General features: G+C 39.8%; 1 protein-coding gene across 3 annotated transcripts in view; it reads left to right on the forward strand.

The window, feature by feature from the left end:
• Positions 1-12,843, forward strand: part of ABCG2 (ATP binding cassette subfamily G member 2 (JR blood group)) — a 139,929-nt gene extending 127,086 nt beyond the window's left edge. For all 3 annotated transcript variants that reach the window (XM_077765126.1, XM_077765127.1, XM_077765125.1), the window contains 6 exons: positions 3,981-4,070; positions 5,204-5,328; positions 6,810-6,964; positions 9,799-9,888; positions 10,711-10,793; positions 12,440-12,843. In XM_077765126.1, the coding sequence (XP_077621252.1) occupies positions 3,981-4,070; positions 5,204-5,328; positions 6,810-6,964; positions 9,799-9,888; positions 10,711-10,793; positions 12,440-12,587 (691 nt within the window). In that variant the 3' untranslated portion in view covers positions 12,588-12,843. The remainder of the gene's footprint in view (positions 1-3,980; positions 4,071-5,203; positions 5,329-6,809; positions 6,965-9,798; positions 9,889-10,710; positions 10,794-12,439) is intronic.
• The last annotated feature ends 6,805 nt before the right edge of the window (positions 12,844-19,648 follow it).

The raw sequence follows: 19,648 nt of genomic DNA on the forward strand, positions 1-19,648 counted from the left end.
ATTGCCATTTGTATATCTTCTTTGGAGAAATGTCTGTTCAAATTCTTTGCTCATTTTTTATTTGGATTTTTTTTTTATTATTGAACTGTAATGTTCTTTATATATTCTGGATATTAACCACTTATCATGTATATATTTGCAAATATTTTCTAGCATTCCATGGGTTGTCTTTTCATTATTGAGAAGTGTGCTTTGATGCACCAGAGTTTTAAATTTTGATGTAGTCCAGTTTGTCTGGGGTGTTTTTTTTGTTTTTTTTGTTTTGTCCTTTTTAAAAAAAAGTTTATATGTTTATTTTGACAGAGACAGAGAGAGAGAGAGGGAGAAAGAGCACGTGTGTGTGTGTGTGTGTGTGTGTGTGTGTGTGAGTGAGCGGGGGAGGGGCAAAGAGACTGGAAGAGGGAGAATCCCAAGCAGGCTCTACACTGTCAGTGCAGAGCTCAACACAGGGCTTGATCTCATGACACCCGAACTGAAGTCAGGAGTCTGACACGTAACTGACTGAGTCCCCCAGGCACCCCATCTGTTTTTTTCTTTTGTTGCTTGTAACTTTTTTCTCTATTTATTGATTTGTTTGCCATGGGGAGGTTGATGAGACCGAGGTTTTCCTGTTATATGGTTAGCACTTATACTAGTTTACCTTACTGAGTTTTAGACATTATGTGCCCTTAAAAATGTTTTTTCATGATGAGACTTTGTAAAGTGGTCTAGCATGCTCCAAATATAGATGCTCAGCAATGTCCAAGAATGCAGAGTTCTCCTTATACTTCATGTATAAAGCAGTCCTATGCCAGACACTGTGCTGTATGCTTTAAATCACAGCCTCTGGTTACCCTTCTGCCCAGAGGGATGGGTGGTATTATTGCCATTTTACTATAAGGATATGAAGAAGGTTGCAGTAGCTTCAGTTGAATGTATTTTGATGTCTGGAAAAAGCTAATTGACTTTTATGCTTATTCTTTCTTTCATAAACAATTTCTCACTCAAGTAAGATAAATGATCTCCAAAATAAATGGGATTAAGTAATGTTACTATATGTTGAGATTATTATGGCACTCATTTTCAGAGTTATGTCATTGTTTTTCCTCTTTACCTCTTCCCTGAAGACTGTGTTCTCTCACTTGTTTTAAGCTTGCTAATAATTGATGATTTGTACCTTTAAATGCCATATTTTTACCAAGCACAGAATATAGGTCACAGAATCTATAAAGCCTGTGGACCTTTTGTGTTGTGCAGTTGGAAGCTTTTGGAACAAATATTGGAAAACCTTCCCTTAACTGGTATTTTACAGAGGAACTGGAAATCTAACCATTAACATTCTTGATAGAAAAATCTAGAAAAATAAAGAAGAACATTAGCAATTTCAAATTTATTCTGGAGAAATAGGGAATTGGGTTTATTTTAATTTGTGGGTTTTTAAAAAATATTTTATTTATTTTTGAGAAAGAGAGAGAGACAGTGTCTCTCCCAGTACATGGGAGGGACAGAGAGAGAGAGACATACACACACACAAAATCCAAAGCAGGCTCCAAGCTCTGAGCGGTCAGCACAGAACCTGACATGGGGCTTGAACTCATGAATCACAAGATCATGACCTGAGCTGAAGTTGGACACTCAAGCAGCTGAGCCACCCAGACGCCCCTTAATGTGCATTTTTTGACTTAAGCTTGCTGTACTTTTTCATCATTTGAAATTGCTCAGGAGGCTGGTGGTTTGGCTCTCTTCTTTGGGAATGAATTATTCCAGAGAGGCGTTCTCAGGTTTCTCTAACCTGTGTAACTGACAAGCTGGGTTTTATTTGTATGTAGAGTATGAGCTTCTTTTTTTTTTTTAATTTATATTTATGTTGAGAGAGAGAGACAGAGCACATGAACAGGGGAGGGCCAGAGAGAGAGAGAGAATCCCAAGCAGACTCTGCACTGCCAGCACTCTGCACAGCCCGACGCAGGGCCCGAATCCACAAACCATGAGATCATGACCTGAACTGAAGTCAAGAGCCAGATGCTTAACCTACTGAGCCACCCAGGTGCCCTGAATATGAGCTTCTTTGACCTAATAGTTACGTTACAGGGCTGTAATGATAGCTAAACAAGTTAATGCATACTAAGAAGAATGAGTTTAAAAAATATTTGGATCAATAAGGAGATATTACAGACATGGATTGCCAGATTGAAAAGTATTAGAATACCTTAAATCCTTTAGTAATATTTACTATTAAATCATCTTATGATTTAGAAGTAATGTCACTATCTACTAGTTCAGGATCCTGATGAACAAACAGTATTATTAGATATAAGTTCTGACCAATTGAGCTGAATTGTTGCATGTGAAATTAGCTTTTATTTTGATAGCAGGCTTACTTGTGTGGAGAAGGTTGCATAGCTGCCTATGTACTAGGTCTGGCTATTTCCATTTATTAACTCTAGGATAAACATTTGCTTTTATTTATTTATTCATTAAAAAATTGTTTTTATGTCTTTATTTTATTTTGAGAGACAGAGACAGAGAGCAAATGGGGGAGGGGCAGAGAGAAAGGGAGACACAGAATCTGAAGCAGGCTCCAGGCTCTGAGCTTTCAGCACAGAGCCCGACACGGGGCTCAAACCCACAGACCGTGAAATCATGGCCTGAGCCGAAATCATATACCCAACCGACTGAGCCACCCAGGCACCCCAAACATTTACTTTTAAAACAGTCTGTTTTCTGTATTCTGTTTATTTTTTTGACGTTGAAAACAATTACTGAGTGTGGATTTTTTTTTTCTGAGAGGCTACACACTTGGGTTTATATTTGTTCTCCCTTATTTTTGCATCATTTAAATGATGGGTCACTTCAGCTCTTTTAGTTTCAGCTCACATCCTCATGTCAATGAAATGGTTTGGCTGTAAAGGGCAGCCCAGCACTGTTTGAGGGATGTTGGCATGCTTTTGTAAGATGTGTGTGTCAATCCACATATACGTGAACTGTGTCTTTCCTTTTTGAGCCTTCATTATTTTATTGAGAAACAAGCATTAGTAGTCTTCATTTTCTTAAGGTGCAAAAATAAATTTTTCCTTTATAAGCATCATTTTGTTTTCTGAGCATGTTGGAAGCCATTTTGGTGATGGCCTGTCAAGGGTAATATGAAGGTTCTACTGACGATTGTGTGGTGGATGTATATAATAAGGCGTCGACTGAAGATTTCCTCAATTTATTTTGCCTCTTCATGTCTTAGTTTTTTCTTTCCTTTAAAAAGGTGGCTGATAGAAGTGAATTTTTTTAAGCTTTACAGACTTTATTTGGTTCACTATTTCTTTGTTCACACATTAGGAATGATACTTGTTGTTTTTGTTAGTTAAAATTCAAGAAGATAATATTTTCATGACCTATGTATTCATCAGCACAGACTGCCATCACAAAGAACCACAGGCTTCATGGCTTTAACAACAGTTTAAACAACAGCTTCTTACAGTTCTGGAGATCAGGGTGCTTCCATTGTCAGGTTCTGATGAGAGTTCTTTTCCTGGCTGTTACAAATGGCCACCTTTTGGCCATGTCCTTGCATGGCAGAGAGAGCGAGAGAGGACACTCTAGTTATCTCTCCCTTTTCTTTTAAGGACACTAATCCTGTCGTAGGACCCTACCCTCATGATCTCATCTAAATCTCATTGCCTCCCAAAGACAGAATCGTCCATGAATATCATCTTATTGAAGGTTCGGGCTTCAACATAGGAATTTGGGGCGGACACAATTCAATCCATAGTAATCCAGGACTGTGACTTCCAAACTGTACTCTGTGGAGTCCCAGGGCTACCACTCTGGACACACAGAGATGGTGGGGAGAAAGCTGATGGGGCCATACTTCCCTCTGTGTAAATCAGAACAGTTTTCTATTTAATGTTATAAGGTATCATTTGAGGACTGAGTTTTGTGGGTATAAAATTGATCTAAGAATGTTTAATTGACTGCAGTGCTTTTTCCTCCCCTTTGTTTCATTGCAGAGCGGGGGTGCTCTTCTTCCTGACGACCAACCAGTGTTTCAGCAGTGTGTCAGCCGTGGAGCTTTTTGTGGTTGAGAAGAAGCTCTTTATGTGAGTTGGTCTCTGTTCCAGGAAGGGGGCTGTCTGGTATCAGGGGCTGTTGGTCAAACTGATCATATCCTGTATTGGCTGCAAGGTGGTTCCTGAGGATTGCCAATGTTGAGAAAAAGCAGAGGCTGAAAAGGCAATCATGAGCCTGTGGGGCCTGATACTAAGGGGAAAAGGAGTCCAAGATTAGGACAGAGCCAGCAAATCCAAATGCTGCAGAAAAACCAAGCAATAAAGGGGCTGAAAAGGAGCTTTTGTTAGTAGCAAATGCGATGTCTTGATGGACTTTCACAAGAAAAGTTAGAGGGGGTTGGTAGAGAGAAAGCAGTGGGTTGAGCCAGTAAATATAAAGTAGGCAGGTAAAGTTGACAAAGAATGTGGACCCGGCTTAGCACTCAATGGGAGGGGGCATAGAAGGAGGCAACGGTCAGCCTTAAAAGAAGGTATGGTCTGTTTTGTTTCTGGTGTTTTTCAGAGTTGGAAGAGATTTGCCCATATTTACATGCTGAGAAAAAGAATCTTTCCAGAGGGAAAGAATGAAGATGTTGGTGGAGGAGTTTGGAATTATAGGAGGAAGATGCCAGGAAGAGGAAGGGATCTAGAAGCAGAGGGGAAAGAAAACAGGATTTGATAGCTGACAGGGATGTATGGTTGAAGGGTGTGATTATTGAAGGAAGAAGTACCGTTTTCTTTTTTATCATGAGAGTGGAAGAAGTGATCCAAGACTGCATTAGGAAGCTCAGAGGATAGCAGTGCCACCTTCTTCATAATCAGAAGTAGGAGAAAGTAAAGCCATCACCACAGCTGAGCTCACGTGCTGAGAGAGAGGGAGGAGACACAGATCTGCTCACTGGGAACAGGTGCTCAGGCCGCAGAATGGACGGCACTCAGAGGGAGTTCTGTAATGAGAAGAGGGGTATTGTACAGACCTGCATGGAGGTGACATCCCAGGGGAGCCCCCCCACCCTCCCCAGATGGTGCCTGATGCTAACAGGAATGGAGACTGGGTGTTTACCTCCAGGATGTGAGATACTGTAGTTGTTAGACCCCTGGTGGTGGCAGAAGTCTGTACGGTGAACAGTCTAATCTGGTCTCTGCCTTCCTAAACTAATGTAGGATGAATTTTTCTTTTTCAGACATGAATATATCAGTGGATACTACAGAGTGTCATCTTATTTCTTTGGAAAACTGTTATCTGATTTACTACCCATGAGGATGTTACCAAGTATTATATTTACTTGTATAATATACTTCTTGTTAGGTAAGCAACATGACAAAAGGTGTGTATCTTTAGTCCTGGATAGGAGGCCAAGCCAATTTCTTCTTGCCTGCATGTTTCTGTTTCTTAAACTCTAAACCATGCCAGGGAGATAAGGAGACATCTATCCATTGTGCACGCTCTCAAGTAACTTCTCTGAGGGCATTTTTGTCAAGACTTGTCCCAAACTAACTTTTAAAACTTTTTATAAAACTGTATTTTACTGTGAGATGCTGTGTATCATTAACAAACATGGAAAAAAAATTCACAAAATTATTTGACACTATGCTGGAGGAGATGGAATATTTAGTACCACTTATATTTTTGTGTGTGTGCATGTGTTTGTGTATAAAGATAGTGAAAGATGTGACTTTTGGGGTTTCCTGGTTTAATATAAATAGGTGTTTGATAGGTGTGGTTATTAGATTCATTAGTGCATTGTGTTTAAGCTTTACCCTGGGCTCACTGCATCAGAATTTCAATATATTTTACTGATACACATAAAGACACACACATCAGAAATACATATTTTTTAATTAAAAAATATATAGTATATATATATAACTAAAGCACTAAGGAGAAGATTCACTGATTGAATTAAATCTCCATTTTACAAATAAGAGGTGTGTCATAAAGATTTAGGCATAGTACCTAGATCTTCAGGCTCATGGCTATTCCAAAATCTTCAGATTGTATGACTCATAATACTAGTCCATTATAATTTGTAAAGTAGTTTTATGAAATTTATTTAATCCCACCCTCAATCTCAGAGTTATACAGTGATTTGTTTGGGGAAACTTGGCTTGTGGAGACATTACCCCAGATAGTGAAACCACTAGACAGTCACATAATCTTCATCTTCCTAGTTTCTTCACACAGCACAGTTATAGCCAATAGTCATGTGGTGATGTCTGGGTACAATGAATGTGCTCTTGACAAGTTTTCTTCTTAGAAAAATGGCTATCGAATTGTGGCCACTTGTGCTGCCTGCAGCTGTCCATCTCAGGCACTCAGAAATTGTTAATAATTACACATAAGCATAGCACCAGAAATGTGCTATGCAGTAAGTATAAAAAGAAAATGTGAGGGGCGCCTGGGTGGCTTAGTCGGTTAAGCGTCCGACTTTCGCTTAGGTCATGATCTCGCGGTTCGTGGGTTCGAGCCCCGCGTCGGGCTCTGTGCTGACTGCCAGCTCAGAGCCTGGAGCCTGTTTCAGTCTGTGACTCCCTCTCTCTCTGACCCTCCCCTGCTCACGCTGTCTCTCTGTCTCTCCTAGAAATAAATAAAACATTAAAAAAAAAATTTTTAAAAAAAGAAAATGTGATAACGTTATACAGTAGTATGGGGTAGTCAGATAGAAGATGAATTTTCTTCATTCTGATACTAGTTTCTCAAAATAGTATAGTCTCATTTGCACAGAGCAGTCTCAAATGCACTGTCACCTGGGTGGTTGGATTCAACCCCTTCTTTTCTTCCCAATTAAGGATTGAAACCAGTTGTGGAGGCTTTCTTCATCATGATGTTTACCCTTATGATGGTGGCTTATTCAGCCAGTTCTATGGCACTAGCCATAGCAGCAGGCCAGAGTGTGGTATCCGTAGCAACACTTCTCATGACCATCACCTTTGTGTTTATGATGGTGAGTAGGAATTGTGCTTTGTTGAGAATAAATTATTTCCCCTTGTTCTTTCCTGGAAATTTACCTGTTACCTGAAACCAGCTTTGAGGATTCTTTAAATGAGATTCTCTGCTTTAAGGAGGCCATGTACTGAACGATAGCTTATGTTAGAGAATGTACAGGTTTTTCTTGACATTCCCTGGCCTTTTTGGCTACTGTTCTAATATGATTGCTATAAGTTTAGTTAACATTTTGTTGCAAATGAGTTTTTAAAAGATGCTTCTTGGTGACACATAGTGAAACCTTGATAAACTAGAACTTAAAAAACCAAACTAGACTTTAAACCAAAGACTGTAAGATGCAGAAGGGTACTGTATCATAATATAAAGGGGACAATCCAACAGAAAGATCTAACAATTGTAAATATTTATGTCTCCAACATGAAAGAACCCAAAAATGTATAACTATTAATAAGAAACATAAAGGAACCCATTGATAATATTACAATAATAGTAGGGGACTTAAACACCCCACTTACAGCAATGGGCAGATCATCTAAGCAGAAAGTCAACAAGGAAACAATGGCTTTTAATGACACACTGAACCAGATGGACTTAACAGATATATTCAGAATATTCTATCTTAGAACAGCAGAATACACTTTCTTTTCAAGTGCATGTGGGACATTCTCCAGAATAGATCACATATGGGTCACAAATCAGCCCTCAACAAGTAAAAACGATTGAGATCATACCATGAATATTTTTAGATCACAACTCTATGAAACTTGGAAGTCAGCCCCAAGAAAAAATTTGGAAAGAACACAAACACATGGAAGTTAAACAACATGCTACTAAACAATGAATGGGTCACCCAATAAACCAAAGAATAAGTAAAAATAAAATACATAGAAGCAAATGAAAATGAAGACACAATGGTCCAAAACTTTTGGGATGAAGCAAAAGCAATTCTAAGAATTGCTTAGAGAACTACTGACTGCTTTTAGCAGTAACTTAATGGATTGGGTGGATCTACTCCTTTCCAAGGGAATAGCTAAGTTCCATGAGAAATAAAATGGCCTGCAATGTGGGTAGTCTGTCTTGGGTCCCTCCTGTATTTTGAAAAAGAGTGTCCAAAAATACTAAAACGTTCCAGAACCCACACAGTACTGTGTTGCCTCCTTTCTGGGTTCCTGACATTTTCTTATACCAGTATATTTCTGCTTACCTTTTTTTTTAATGGTTACTGAATCCTAATCTGATATATCCTATAATTTTACATGCACATAGATGAATCAGCAGGTGAAACAACTAGTACCACATTGCCCCCTATTACATGAAGTACACAAGAATGCTTAGTCTATTTACTTAATATACATCTTCTTTCTGCTAGAGTAGGAATAGATGTCTTTAAAAGGAACATAACCAGCACAAACTTTGGCAAACTTTGTGAGTTTGAAATCTACTAATCTAAACATTATTGAGAAACTGATAAGCCATGCATGTATTTTCTATATTATCTAATAAATAACATGTCATCACTATATAAAAATGTCTTGTGTTGGGGCGCCTGGGTGGCTCAGTCGGTTAAGCATCCGACTTCGGCTCAGGTCATGATCTCAGAGTTCGTGGGTTCGAGCCCCTCATCGGACTTTGTGCTGACAGCTAGCTCAGAGCCTGGAGGCTGTTTCGGATTCTGTATCTCCCTCTCTCTCTGACCCTCCCCGGCTCTCGCTGTCTCTCTCTCTCAGAAATAAATAAAATATTTTAAAAAAATGTCTTGTGTTGTATATTAGATTCTTCATCTTATTATCATTTAAATGTTTGTATGTAGAACTTTTAAAACCAGTCATAAAACCATGTTACTCAGAGACACCATGTGTTATATATTAAGTGCCTCATTAGATGGAGTTAAAGAATATGTAGTCACACTAGCAACATTGTCAGGTTATGTCTATCCCAGCATGCCTAGTGTCAGTGAGAAATTTTATATGAACCTCTTCTCATGTAGCCGTCTGTTGCTGGAGTAATCCTTCCTGGGATCTTCATTGTAATACTGTTTTATGGTAGCTTTAAATTTTTATTAATGTTTGTTTATTTTTGAGAGAGAGAGAGAGCATGAGCAGGGGAGGGGCAGAGAGAGAGGGAGACACAGAATCTAGAGCAGGCTCTAGGCTCTGAGCTGTCAGCATAGAGCCCGACACAGAGCTTGAACTTACGAACTATGAAATCATGACCTGAGCCAAAATTGGATGCTTAACTGACTGAGCCACCCAGTCACCTGTCTTTTGGTAGTTTTAAATGAAGGTATTCACCATATTTTATGCTGCACTTCACCACACTGTGCTATATACCAGTTCCAGGCTGTCGGTTATTTTAAGTATGTGTTCTGAACCCCAGATTATTTCTATAATCATGCAGAGATAGAATGCAAACCCTTTTAAATAACAAATCTTACTGTGTTTTGGAAATAGAGGCATGAGATGTTCAGGATATGATCTGGTGTGTATATTGGTGGGAACATATAGTGGTTGCATCATTAGAACAGTCAGTACTTCTTGACCTTTCATTGTGTGCCATTACAGAAAGTAAAAGCCTTGAAATTTAAGGATCTTTCAATTAAATGGCATACACGTTATGGATATATTGTCATTCCCTGAGAACCATAAACAGCCTCAGCAATAGAGAGACATACTTATGCAAAGTGGATATGTCTTAGAGGAATGTAAGGAATGTAAAGAGTTGGTCTTAACAGAAATGTTTATATAGGTTGTAGGAGACTTAAAGAAGGTATTCTATATAATTCTTCATGAAATCCCCTCACCAGATCTGATTCTTGGTATTTGCTTTTTATAGATATTTTCAGGGCTGTTGGTAAATCTCACAACCATCGTGCCTTGGCTATCATGGCTTCAGTACTTCAGCATTCCTCGATATGGCTTTGAGGTGAGTTTTCCTCATCTGTCTTGGTGACCAGTTCATTGTTCCCAAGCTAGGAACAACTAGAATAAAGCTTAACAACCCCATCTCCAGCTGTGAACTGTGAAGGTTACCCAGGGGTTTCCTTTTAGGAGCAATGAAGGAGAGTTTTTATTAACCCTTGGGTCACCTTGATAATCATCTGAGGTTTCCCCAGTTGTCTGATGGAGATGAAGGGAGAAAAGATTGACTAATTGATGTGAAGAAATATAGTTGTGTTTCATTTTGATACAAAAATAGAGGATGGGAGCCTAGAATACATATTTTATATTGAAATTAGAAGAGAAACAAAGAGCATATAATATAGCCACTATATTGGCTTTAGAAAGCTAATCAACTCCAAAGAAAACTATGTCTTAATATAGTATAATTGGGTTTCTAACTCCCAAGAATTAGCATTGGTTTTGATGAAAATAAACAAGAATAATATGAAAGACTCTCCCCATAAATGAACAATAGTCATATGAGTACCACAGTGTAATTTTAAGTACACTGTTGGATTATAAAATTGGAGAGAGAAGAAGGAAGGAGCCAGAGGTCGCTCCTCTTTGCCAAATACCTTACTTCTCTTTGACTTAGAAGCTAAAATCTCAACCTTAGACTACTCAGTTGCCAAGGAAAACAATTTTAGTTGCTCTGGTGTGGCAGAGACTATAAAGGTGAAGCTTGGTTTGTTTTTAGATAGCAATGAGGATTAAAGTAGGAGGACATGATAATTCTTTGGAAGTTGTTTTTTTTTTTTTTGAAATTTAAAACTATTTACCTTGCCCCATCCCTCTTGTGTTATAGGCTTTGCAGTATAATGAATTTTTGGGACAAAACTTCTGCCCAGGACTCAACGTAACAACAAATAATACCTGTAGTTATGCAATGTAAGTTTGTATTCAGTGTATTAGTGGATTTGCTTACTATCATGGTGTGATATAGAAAGGCCACTGGGTCACTTGGCTGGTACAGGTCCTTTCACTGACCTCTCTAAGTTGTACACCAGTGCACATCTCCTTAGTGCTTTGCTTCAGCGAAAATTGTAGTTCAGATGGAGAAATGTTTCTGATATGTTGTTCATTGGGGGCATTTAAAAAAGTTATTTTGCTGTTTTGATGTGGGTTTTAGTTTTGACTTCCTGAATACTTGAGTTCAAAATGAGCTGGTTTGATATTTTACCAAAGCCTTGGAATATTGGAATTGTATAGATTATGTGAAGTGTACGGATCCATAAACTTATGGCTTCCTATAAGCCCAGCCCACGGCCAGGAGCAAGAGCTCAAAGGGCAGCAACGGCAGAGGAGAGGATCATGGTCCTGCCACACTGCTGGCACTTGCCTCTTCCTTCTGCATTTACTAGGAGACATTATGAAATCCAAGTCTACATGACTATTGGTTTTTTTTCTTTTAAAGTGACCCAGAATACCCTTCTTGAGGGCCGTTTCCTCTAAAGGAGGAAACACCTTTCCGATTTTTTGCATAATGTCAAGCAGAAATGTAGACTTTAATAAAATCAGAGAATGTTGTTTTCAAAAATGAATAACCCTTTCCTTGCTGATGATTGTTTCAATAGTTTGATTTTGCTACATTGATTAATGAAAGAAAAGAGAATGCTGGTATTCAAAATCTCATGAACTATTCTTGAGTAGAATAGAAATAATTCTTAGGAATAGGGCAAATTTTTATTTTGAAGTATTTCTGGAAAACCTGTATGAAGAGAAGTATTCTTTATTCCACCCACTCCCTCTCTTTTGTCTGGGTGTAACATTTTTTTGGGGGAGCTGCTGGGTTTCAGGAATTGCACACCCATGGTGTACCAGGTAGTCAGTATGGCTGCCCCAGGTAGTTTTAGGACAGGTGCTTTTCTCAACTATGGCAGGCCTGCTCCATCCTTTTCTAGCTCAGCCCCAACTGAGGCTTATACCTGATTAGGTGGGCCTGCTGGTGATATCCTGCAGCTGAGAATTCCAGCTGCAATGCTCATTCCAGGCTTGGTTCAAGAGCTGGTGGAATGCAATGGTGGCCGAAAGCCCTGGGTCACCTCTTTTCCCAGCTTTAGAATTCTTAGCTTGTGTTTGTTTCTACAACTGGTTTGTGGGTGGTGAGCTCTGTAAAGAGCTTTGATCATCTTGATAAGGGCCTTAGATGTCATCTGTTAAAACTGAGGTTTTCCCTGTCAAGTGAGTTTCTAGAGAGCAGCATCAGAGATCTGGATTTAAATGAATTTGCAGAGACTAGTGACTTGGTTCAAAGTATGAGTCGGTGGACTTGGCCAAGTTCCTTAAACCTTAGTCTCTTCATCTTTTTAAATAGGTGTAAGATTTATTCCATTGGGTTGTTTCAGGGATTAACTAAACTGTTACATATGGATTGTTTAGCATAGTATCTAGCGGAATTGTAAGCACTCATTATTACCCATTATATATAAAGGCATGGTTCGTTAAGACTTGGAACCTATGGGACTGTGAATATATTGAGTAAAACTTGACAGATACTAAAAATAAAGCTATGTTCCTTTTTCTTTGAATTTCAGATGTACTGGTGAAGAGTTTTTGGTAAACCAGGGCATCGATGTCTCCCCTTGGGCCCTGTGGAGGAATCACGTAGCCTTGGCATGCATGATTGTTATCTTCCTTACAATTGCCTACCTAAAATTGTTATTTCTTAAAAAATTTTCTTAAATTCCTCTTTAATTTACATGATTTACATGCACATTAAAAAAGGGAGCATCTTGATTTATTTTAAGCATCCTCTGAAGTGTTTTTGTCATCTCTTCATTTGGCATCCTACCATTCAGGCAAGAATTATTTTTCCAGAAACCGAGATGAACTGATTTATACATGAAAGAACCCAAGTCATAAACTAGTGATGTTATGGACTGTGTATTAGTTCATCTAGTCATAAAGTAACCATGGGGAAGAAATCTGGTTTAACTTATCAACCTAAATTGAATACTGGGAACTTGTGACAAGTTATTAGTATCTCTGGTATTAGTTTCCTCATCTTTAAAATGAATAGAGGGTTGGTTGCCCTCCAGCTCCAGTTTTAGATGAATCTATGATCTGTCATTATTTAATAAATCATAACAACAAATGTACAGATGTAGTGGTGGAAGTATGAAATCTAAACTGTTGGAAAAGCCCAGTGTTATTTATAGGGTAAAAACCCCCCACTGTGATAGAAAAAGCTTTGATGAGCCTTTTAAGGTTATTAGAACATACAGAGATTTCTCTGTAGTGGAATCAGAACACCTTTGGGGTCTCTGCTGGCCTTTGTAGGTGTGGAGGCCCGGGAGTTGTGACCCTGGCTGGGGCAGTTCAGTGACCTGTGAGTGGGACGTGCATCAGAGCCTCCTGGGGCACTTTGCTCAAATACGGATGGCCAGGCCCCTTGAGCCCCACTGCGTCAGCATCTCCAGGATTACTCCAGAAAGCACTGCCCACGCCAGGACCTGGTCATTTCCAAGAACCTCCCCGCCTTGAGAACTTAGATTTATGATACAGTACCTGTTACAACTGCCCCCATAGAGACTTTTTCATTCCTACATATACATCTCTTATTCACAGATCTTCTCTTCGTTCTAACCCTTATCAGTAATAGGGAAGCATTTTTTAACTCCTTTTTTATTGAAGGGTCATGTAGGGAAAAGTATAGTCCAATGAAGTATCAAAAAAAGGAACATGCCGGTGGAACCACCAATCTAGGCAAAGAAACAGGACATTAGCAGCGCTCGGAAGCCCTCCTCATGCCCCCTCCTGATCACTTCCTTCCTTCTCTCTGTTATTTCTGAAATGATGCTTGTATGCTCCTCCCTGTTGCTGTTCTCACAACATGGCTATGGCTGCATTTTGTGTTCCTGCATGCATAGGTATAGCCTTATTTAAGTCCATTCCTCCTCCTTTTAATGACATATTAATTTTGGAATAATTTTAGATATAACAGAAAAGTTGCAAAGACAGTATGGAAAAATTCCCAGTTATGCTTTACCCAGCTTTCCTTACCAACATTTTATATATCATGGTACATGTCAAAGGTAAGAAATTAACATTGGTACATTATTATTGCATAAACTACTCACTTTATTCAGATTTCACCACTTTTATACTAACATGCTTAGTCATTCCAGGATCCACTTCAGGGGATCACATTGCAATGAATCCTCCTTTTTATGAACGTAAACACTTTTCAGTATTACAGGAATTAAGTGAGCTTGAGGGTCACCAGTGTGGACCCCTTGCAACTGGTAATCTTGGAGTATCACTTAGTGTCATTGGGTGCCCTGCCATATTGTCACAATATTGGTCCAGGGAGGGATATAACATTATATATATATCTATTTTTTCATAATGTTATATTTTTAAGAAACTGGGGTTTTTTTTTAGTGATACTTGATTAATGCATCACCTTGTAACATGTTATTACACTTTTTACCCAATTATTATTATTTTAAAAAATTTTTTTTAATCTTTATTTATTTTGAGAGAGAGAGAGACAGAGCATGAATGAGGGAGGGGCAGGGAGAGAGGCAGACAGAATCGAAACAGGCTCCAGGCTCTGAGCTGTCAGCACAGCCTGACTCAGGGCCTGAACTCATGAACCATGAGCCAGACGCTTAACCGAGTGAGTCACCCAGGCATGCCTCTTTTTACCCAATTATTATGTGACCATCAGGGTTTATTAGTTTTTCCTGTTCTTAGTGTATAACCCTGGCTTCCTTCTAGTTCCCTGTATATACTCTTCTCTTATTATACAGAGAGTGACAGATACCTGTACTTCACACAAAAAATACACTTAACAGAAGAAACCAAATAGCCCATTATGTTAACATTTACTTTTAAAATAAGAAAGAGGGGCACAGTTCAGCTTCCAACTTCAGCTCAGGTCAAGAGCTTGTGGTTAATGAGTTTGAGCCCCAGCTTGCTGCTGTCAGCCTGTCAGACAGAGCAGAGCCCACATCGGATCTTCTGTCCCCCTCTCTCTGCCCCGCCCCCTCTTGCACTCTCTCAAAAATAAACATTTAAAAAAAAATGAAATAAAAAGTAATTTAAATGTATCCTATTATACCCTATCATCCCTTTATATTACAATATCCTTATATCTTTTTTATATAATTCTGTTTTTAATTATTATGGTAAACCTATAACATAAAATTTGCCATCTTAACCATTTTTAAATTAAGGACCATTTTTAAAAGTAAAGTAAAAGCATACAACCTATAAAGTAGAAAAAAACAGTAATTTATAGAAATTTACTTCAGACTATGTCTATATCGTTTTGAATTTTGTTTTTATTTTCTTGGATGTCAGAAGAACTAATCTGTAATGGGAGAAGATATATTAATTTGGTTTAAAATAAAAGAAACCTGGGGCGCCTGGTTAGGTCAGTCGGTTGGGCGACCAACTTCATCTTAGGTCATGATCTCGTGGTTGGTGGGTTCAAGCCTGGAGTTGGGCTCTGTGCTGACAGCTTGGAGCCTGGAGCCTGCTTCAGATTCTGTGTCTCCTCTCTCTCTGCCCCTCCCCTGCTCACACTCTCTGTCTCTCAAAAAATAAAATGTTCAAAAAAAATTGAAAAGAAAAGAAACCTCAGGAATAAATGAAAAATATTAGCTACTGTTTATACTCCTTCTTTTGTTGTCATGGGGCTTTTACAGAAGAGTGCAGGAAGGCTTGCTTGTGGAAGGCTCCATGGTATGTTAGGTGAGGCAGAAAAAAGGAAAGGAAAGTGGATGGCTTGAAGAGAGTTGTTGAAGAAGCAGTGGATGTACTCATCTGTTTCTCCATCTTGGAAGCCATTCTTCATTGTCTTTAGATTTGAATTGTATTAACCTCAGTACCTCAATGTCTACATATATATATATATTTTTTAAATGTTTTATTTATTTCTAGGAGAGAGAGAGACAGCGTGAGCAGGGGAGGGTCAGAAAGAGAGGGAGTCACAGACTGAAACAGGCTCCAGGCTCTGAGCTGGCAGTCAGCACAGAGCCCGACGCGGGGCTCGAACCCACGAACCGCGAGATCATGACCTAAGCGAAAGTCGGACGCTTAACCGACTAAGCCACCCAGGCGCCCCTCTCAATGTCTACATATATTTGAAAAGCAGCATTACTCATATTTATATGAAATCTTTAGGCCTCCCCAGTGCCTGCTCAGTGGGCCCCAGATCAGACTAGCAGAGTTGGGATAGATACCATTCTTGGGTACAAGAGCTTGGGCTCTCACCAATGCCAATGTTCTGATGGCCACTCCTGATGCCTGAGCTGTTAAAATGTTGATGAACCAGATTTCTAAGAAATTTTATGGTAACTTTTCTAAGATGTTTTTCAGGATATTCTATTGAAACCTGTTTCTGTATAACAATAAATAAATTACTTCCCAGTAATTTACTCTTCCATAAGAGATCTGGCTACCAGTTGAGATGAGGCCTCTCTGGATTTGTGGGAGAGCCTGTTTTGCATGTTTAGGAACTGGGACTTTATTTTTTCAGTGCATACAAGGGGTGTTGTTATGCTCTGAGGAATTAATTCACCCCAGCCATCCTCAGAAGGGGATTGGTAAACCAGAGCACTAGGTTACTCATTTAAACAGTAAAATGTTACATAGCCGTTTACTTGTGACATTCTTCTCTCAGGTGTGAAACAGATCAGAGGATTCCTTGGTAAAGACAGGCTTAGGATTTAAGACTAATTTAAACAATGTCTACTACATCCGTAGGAATTTGTGTGTCAAGCAAACCTGAATAGTTGCAAGAGCTCATCATCACCAAGACAGTGCAGGAGGTAATCAGTAACTGCCTCACTCTCCAAGGTTTGTGATTATTCTCAGTGGAATAAAGATCCCAAAGAAAACCTGGAACCCCACCAAACATACTACTGTCTTGCTGTACCTCCTGGCCTTCTGTCTCTTGTTATACACATTAAAAAAATGGTTGACTCACATGTTGCAGCCTACCTTTTGTCCCCGTTGAGCTATATGAATATAAGATACTTATATTCTAAACCGAAGTAACTCTAATTTTTAGACTGTGAGATTCCACATTTCTTTGCGGTTACTGATGGTTTCCCAAGCTTGCTTGGTAAGAATCAGTGATCATCCGGGATGGATGGAAGGAAGGAAAGAAAGAAAAGGCTATTTTTTCCCATCGTTTGAGAAATCTCTGAAGCGTGAGCCTAGGAATTCCAGGTGATTCTTTGGGTTTATACTGATTTAAAAGTGTAATAACCAGTTAAGGCCATTTAACCCTACATTCATGATAATTTGATCTTGGCCTAATCTGTGTGGCAGTTACATTTAAAGGCATATATTTTGTATCCACCTAAATATTGGAATCACATTTAGAACTAAGTGACCTCATTAACATCACCTGATCTTCAGACTTTTTTAAAGCTGTGGAATCATTCTTGCACCTGGTAAACCACCCCCAGAATGGTACCTGCGGGAATCTGATAAGTGACAGTTGGTAGCGATTTGGCCTCCTTTCCTTGCCAAGCTACCAAAGCTGAGGCCTCATCTCAGGCATAAAGGGCTTGGCAGTACAGTGTTTGGAAAGCCTCAAGCTATTTCATCTTTTTCATTTTGCATATGAGGAAACTTGACTCTTTGAGCCAAAGGCCACACAGACTATTTTCTTGCTAAGATTTGGAACATACTGCACTTAGACCAGGGTAACTTGACATATCACTTGTGATGGGTCACTTGTGCAAACATGCACAAATCAGGATGGGGACAGTGGTCTTCAGTCGAAACCAGGGAGTTGTACTTAAGAAAGGTGTTTCAGGAGCTGTGAAGCAAATGGAGGACTTTTTTTTTTATCTCTACAGTTACTCATGCAGATTTCCCCCTCCTCTCCTTGTCATGTTCCATTCACCTGGTTTATGACCTTGATGGACTTAGCTTAATCTGTATCTTTCTCTCTTTTTTTAATTTTTCAAATGTTTATTCATTTTTGAGAGACAGAGTGCAGGCAGGAGAAGGACAGACAGACACACACACACAGCATCCGAGTAAGGATCAAGGCTCTGAGCTGTCAGCATGGAGTCCAACATGGGGCTTGAACCCACAAACTGAGATCATGGCCTGAGCCGAAGTCATTGCTAAACCAACTGAGCTACCCAGGTGCCCAGTCTGTATCTTTCTTATCCATAAAATAGGGATTCTAATAGTTTCTACTTCTTCAGAGGTCTGAGGATCAAATAAGGTAATGCATGTAAAGGGCCTAGAGGTACCTGGCTTACAGCAATACATTTTTGCTATTACTGTTACATCCCATAGGACATCACACTGGTTATTAGCATCATGCTAGTGCCAGTTCATGGATGATACCCTTAGCAGGGACAAGAGCACCATCCTCCAGTACATGTTCTATGCACTAAAGCAGGAGTTGGCAAACTATGGCCTACAGGCCAAATCCCGGCCACCACCTGTTTTTATAAATAAAACTTTATTGAAACACAGTCATGCTCATTTGTATTTGTATTGTCTATGGCTGCTTTTCCACTATGATGGCACGGCAGTTGTGACAGAGACCATTATGGCTCATAAATGCCTACATATCACTGTCTGGCTCTCTATGGAAAGTTTGCGGGTCCCCGTATTAAACCGAGAGTTCTGGTTGCCAGTAGTTACAGGATAGGTACACTGTACAGGTCTACATCCCAGTGATTTTGGCCCCTCGCAGTTTCATTTCTTGAGCCCATTTGCAGAATTCATGCTTCCCTGTCTGCAGCTGGAGGCTCTGCTGTTTGGAGCTCCCAAATCCTCAAGAAGCAAGCACATTTTTACCTGGGAATACAGTGAGGGTTCCACGGAACCTCAAACTGTCCGCCACTTAGACACTTTGAGATTTGCACACTGTTGAACAGCAGGCAAAGAAAGCAGGTATCACATTGGTCATCTCTGTTAGGACAGGCTAGACTTTACTGCTGTATAATGGGGCAGAAAATTCACAGAGGTAACCTGATGTTTCCATGCTGAGTGGTTACACTAAATAGGCAACCACAGCCTGGTAAAGGACAAGTGCTTTGGGCCCTCAGCAATGAGGGTATGGATCACTGCACCAAACAAGCAATGCAGTACAGCTGAAGTATTGGCCAGGAATGAGGAAGTCTAGGAGGGGTGGTAGAAGAGATAAGAAGTAATTATGGCCTGTGGACAGCAGCAGCAATGGGGACTAGTTAGTTCCACTAACCCTCCTGTGTTACAATCTCTAGAGACTGCAGCTGGCCTCTCTAAAAAATCCCAGAGTGGACTTAATGTGGACATGAGTGAATCTGAATGGTGCAAGGGGTGGATGAAGGAGATGTGTTTGGTGCTCTGGCATATCTCCTTGGCACCTCTGATTTCAGCTGCAGGTGTAATGGATAGTTCCATGGAGCTCAAATCAGGTTGATAGTGTCCCACCTCATGCCTGCACCACAAATCTCTTCACGTTCCTGCTGTGAGGCCTCCAAAGCTGAAAGAAACTGCTCAGCCCCAGTGTAAGCATAGCGTGAAAGTGCAGGGTGTTCACCCCTCCACCAGGAGGGATCAGGACAAAGCCCCCGCCCTATGTTCTTCAGACAGGGAATCATGAGAGGTGTTCTGTAGTGTTCCCAGAGGTGGAACTGAGCTCCTGCTGGCTACGGAGGCAACTTCAGTAACGCACCTGTCTAGTGGCATCTCCTCCTTTCCTGGCTCGCTGTTTCCTGCTCTAGTTTCCTAGTATCACCTCCTAAATAAACTATGTGGACTCAGGTCCTTGTCTT

Source organism: Crocuta crocuta, unplaced genomic scaffold, assembly GCF_008692635.1.
Source record: "Crocuta crocuta isolate KB4526 unplaced genomic scaffold, BGI_CrCroc_1.0 scaffold134, whole genome shotgun sequence".
NCBI lineage: Eukaryota > Metazoa > Chordata > Mammalia > Carnivora > Hyaenidae > Crocuta > Crocuta crocuta.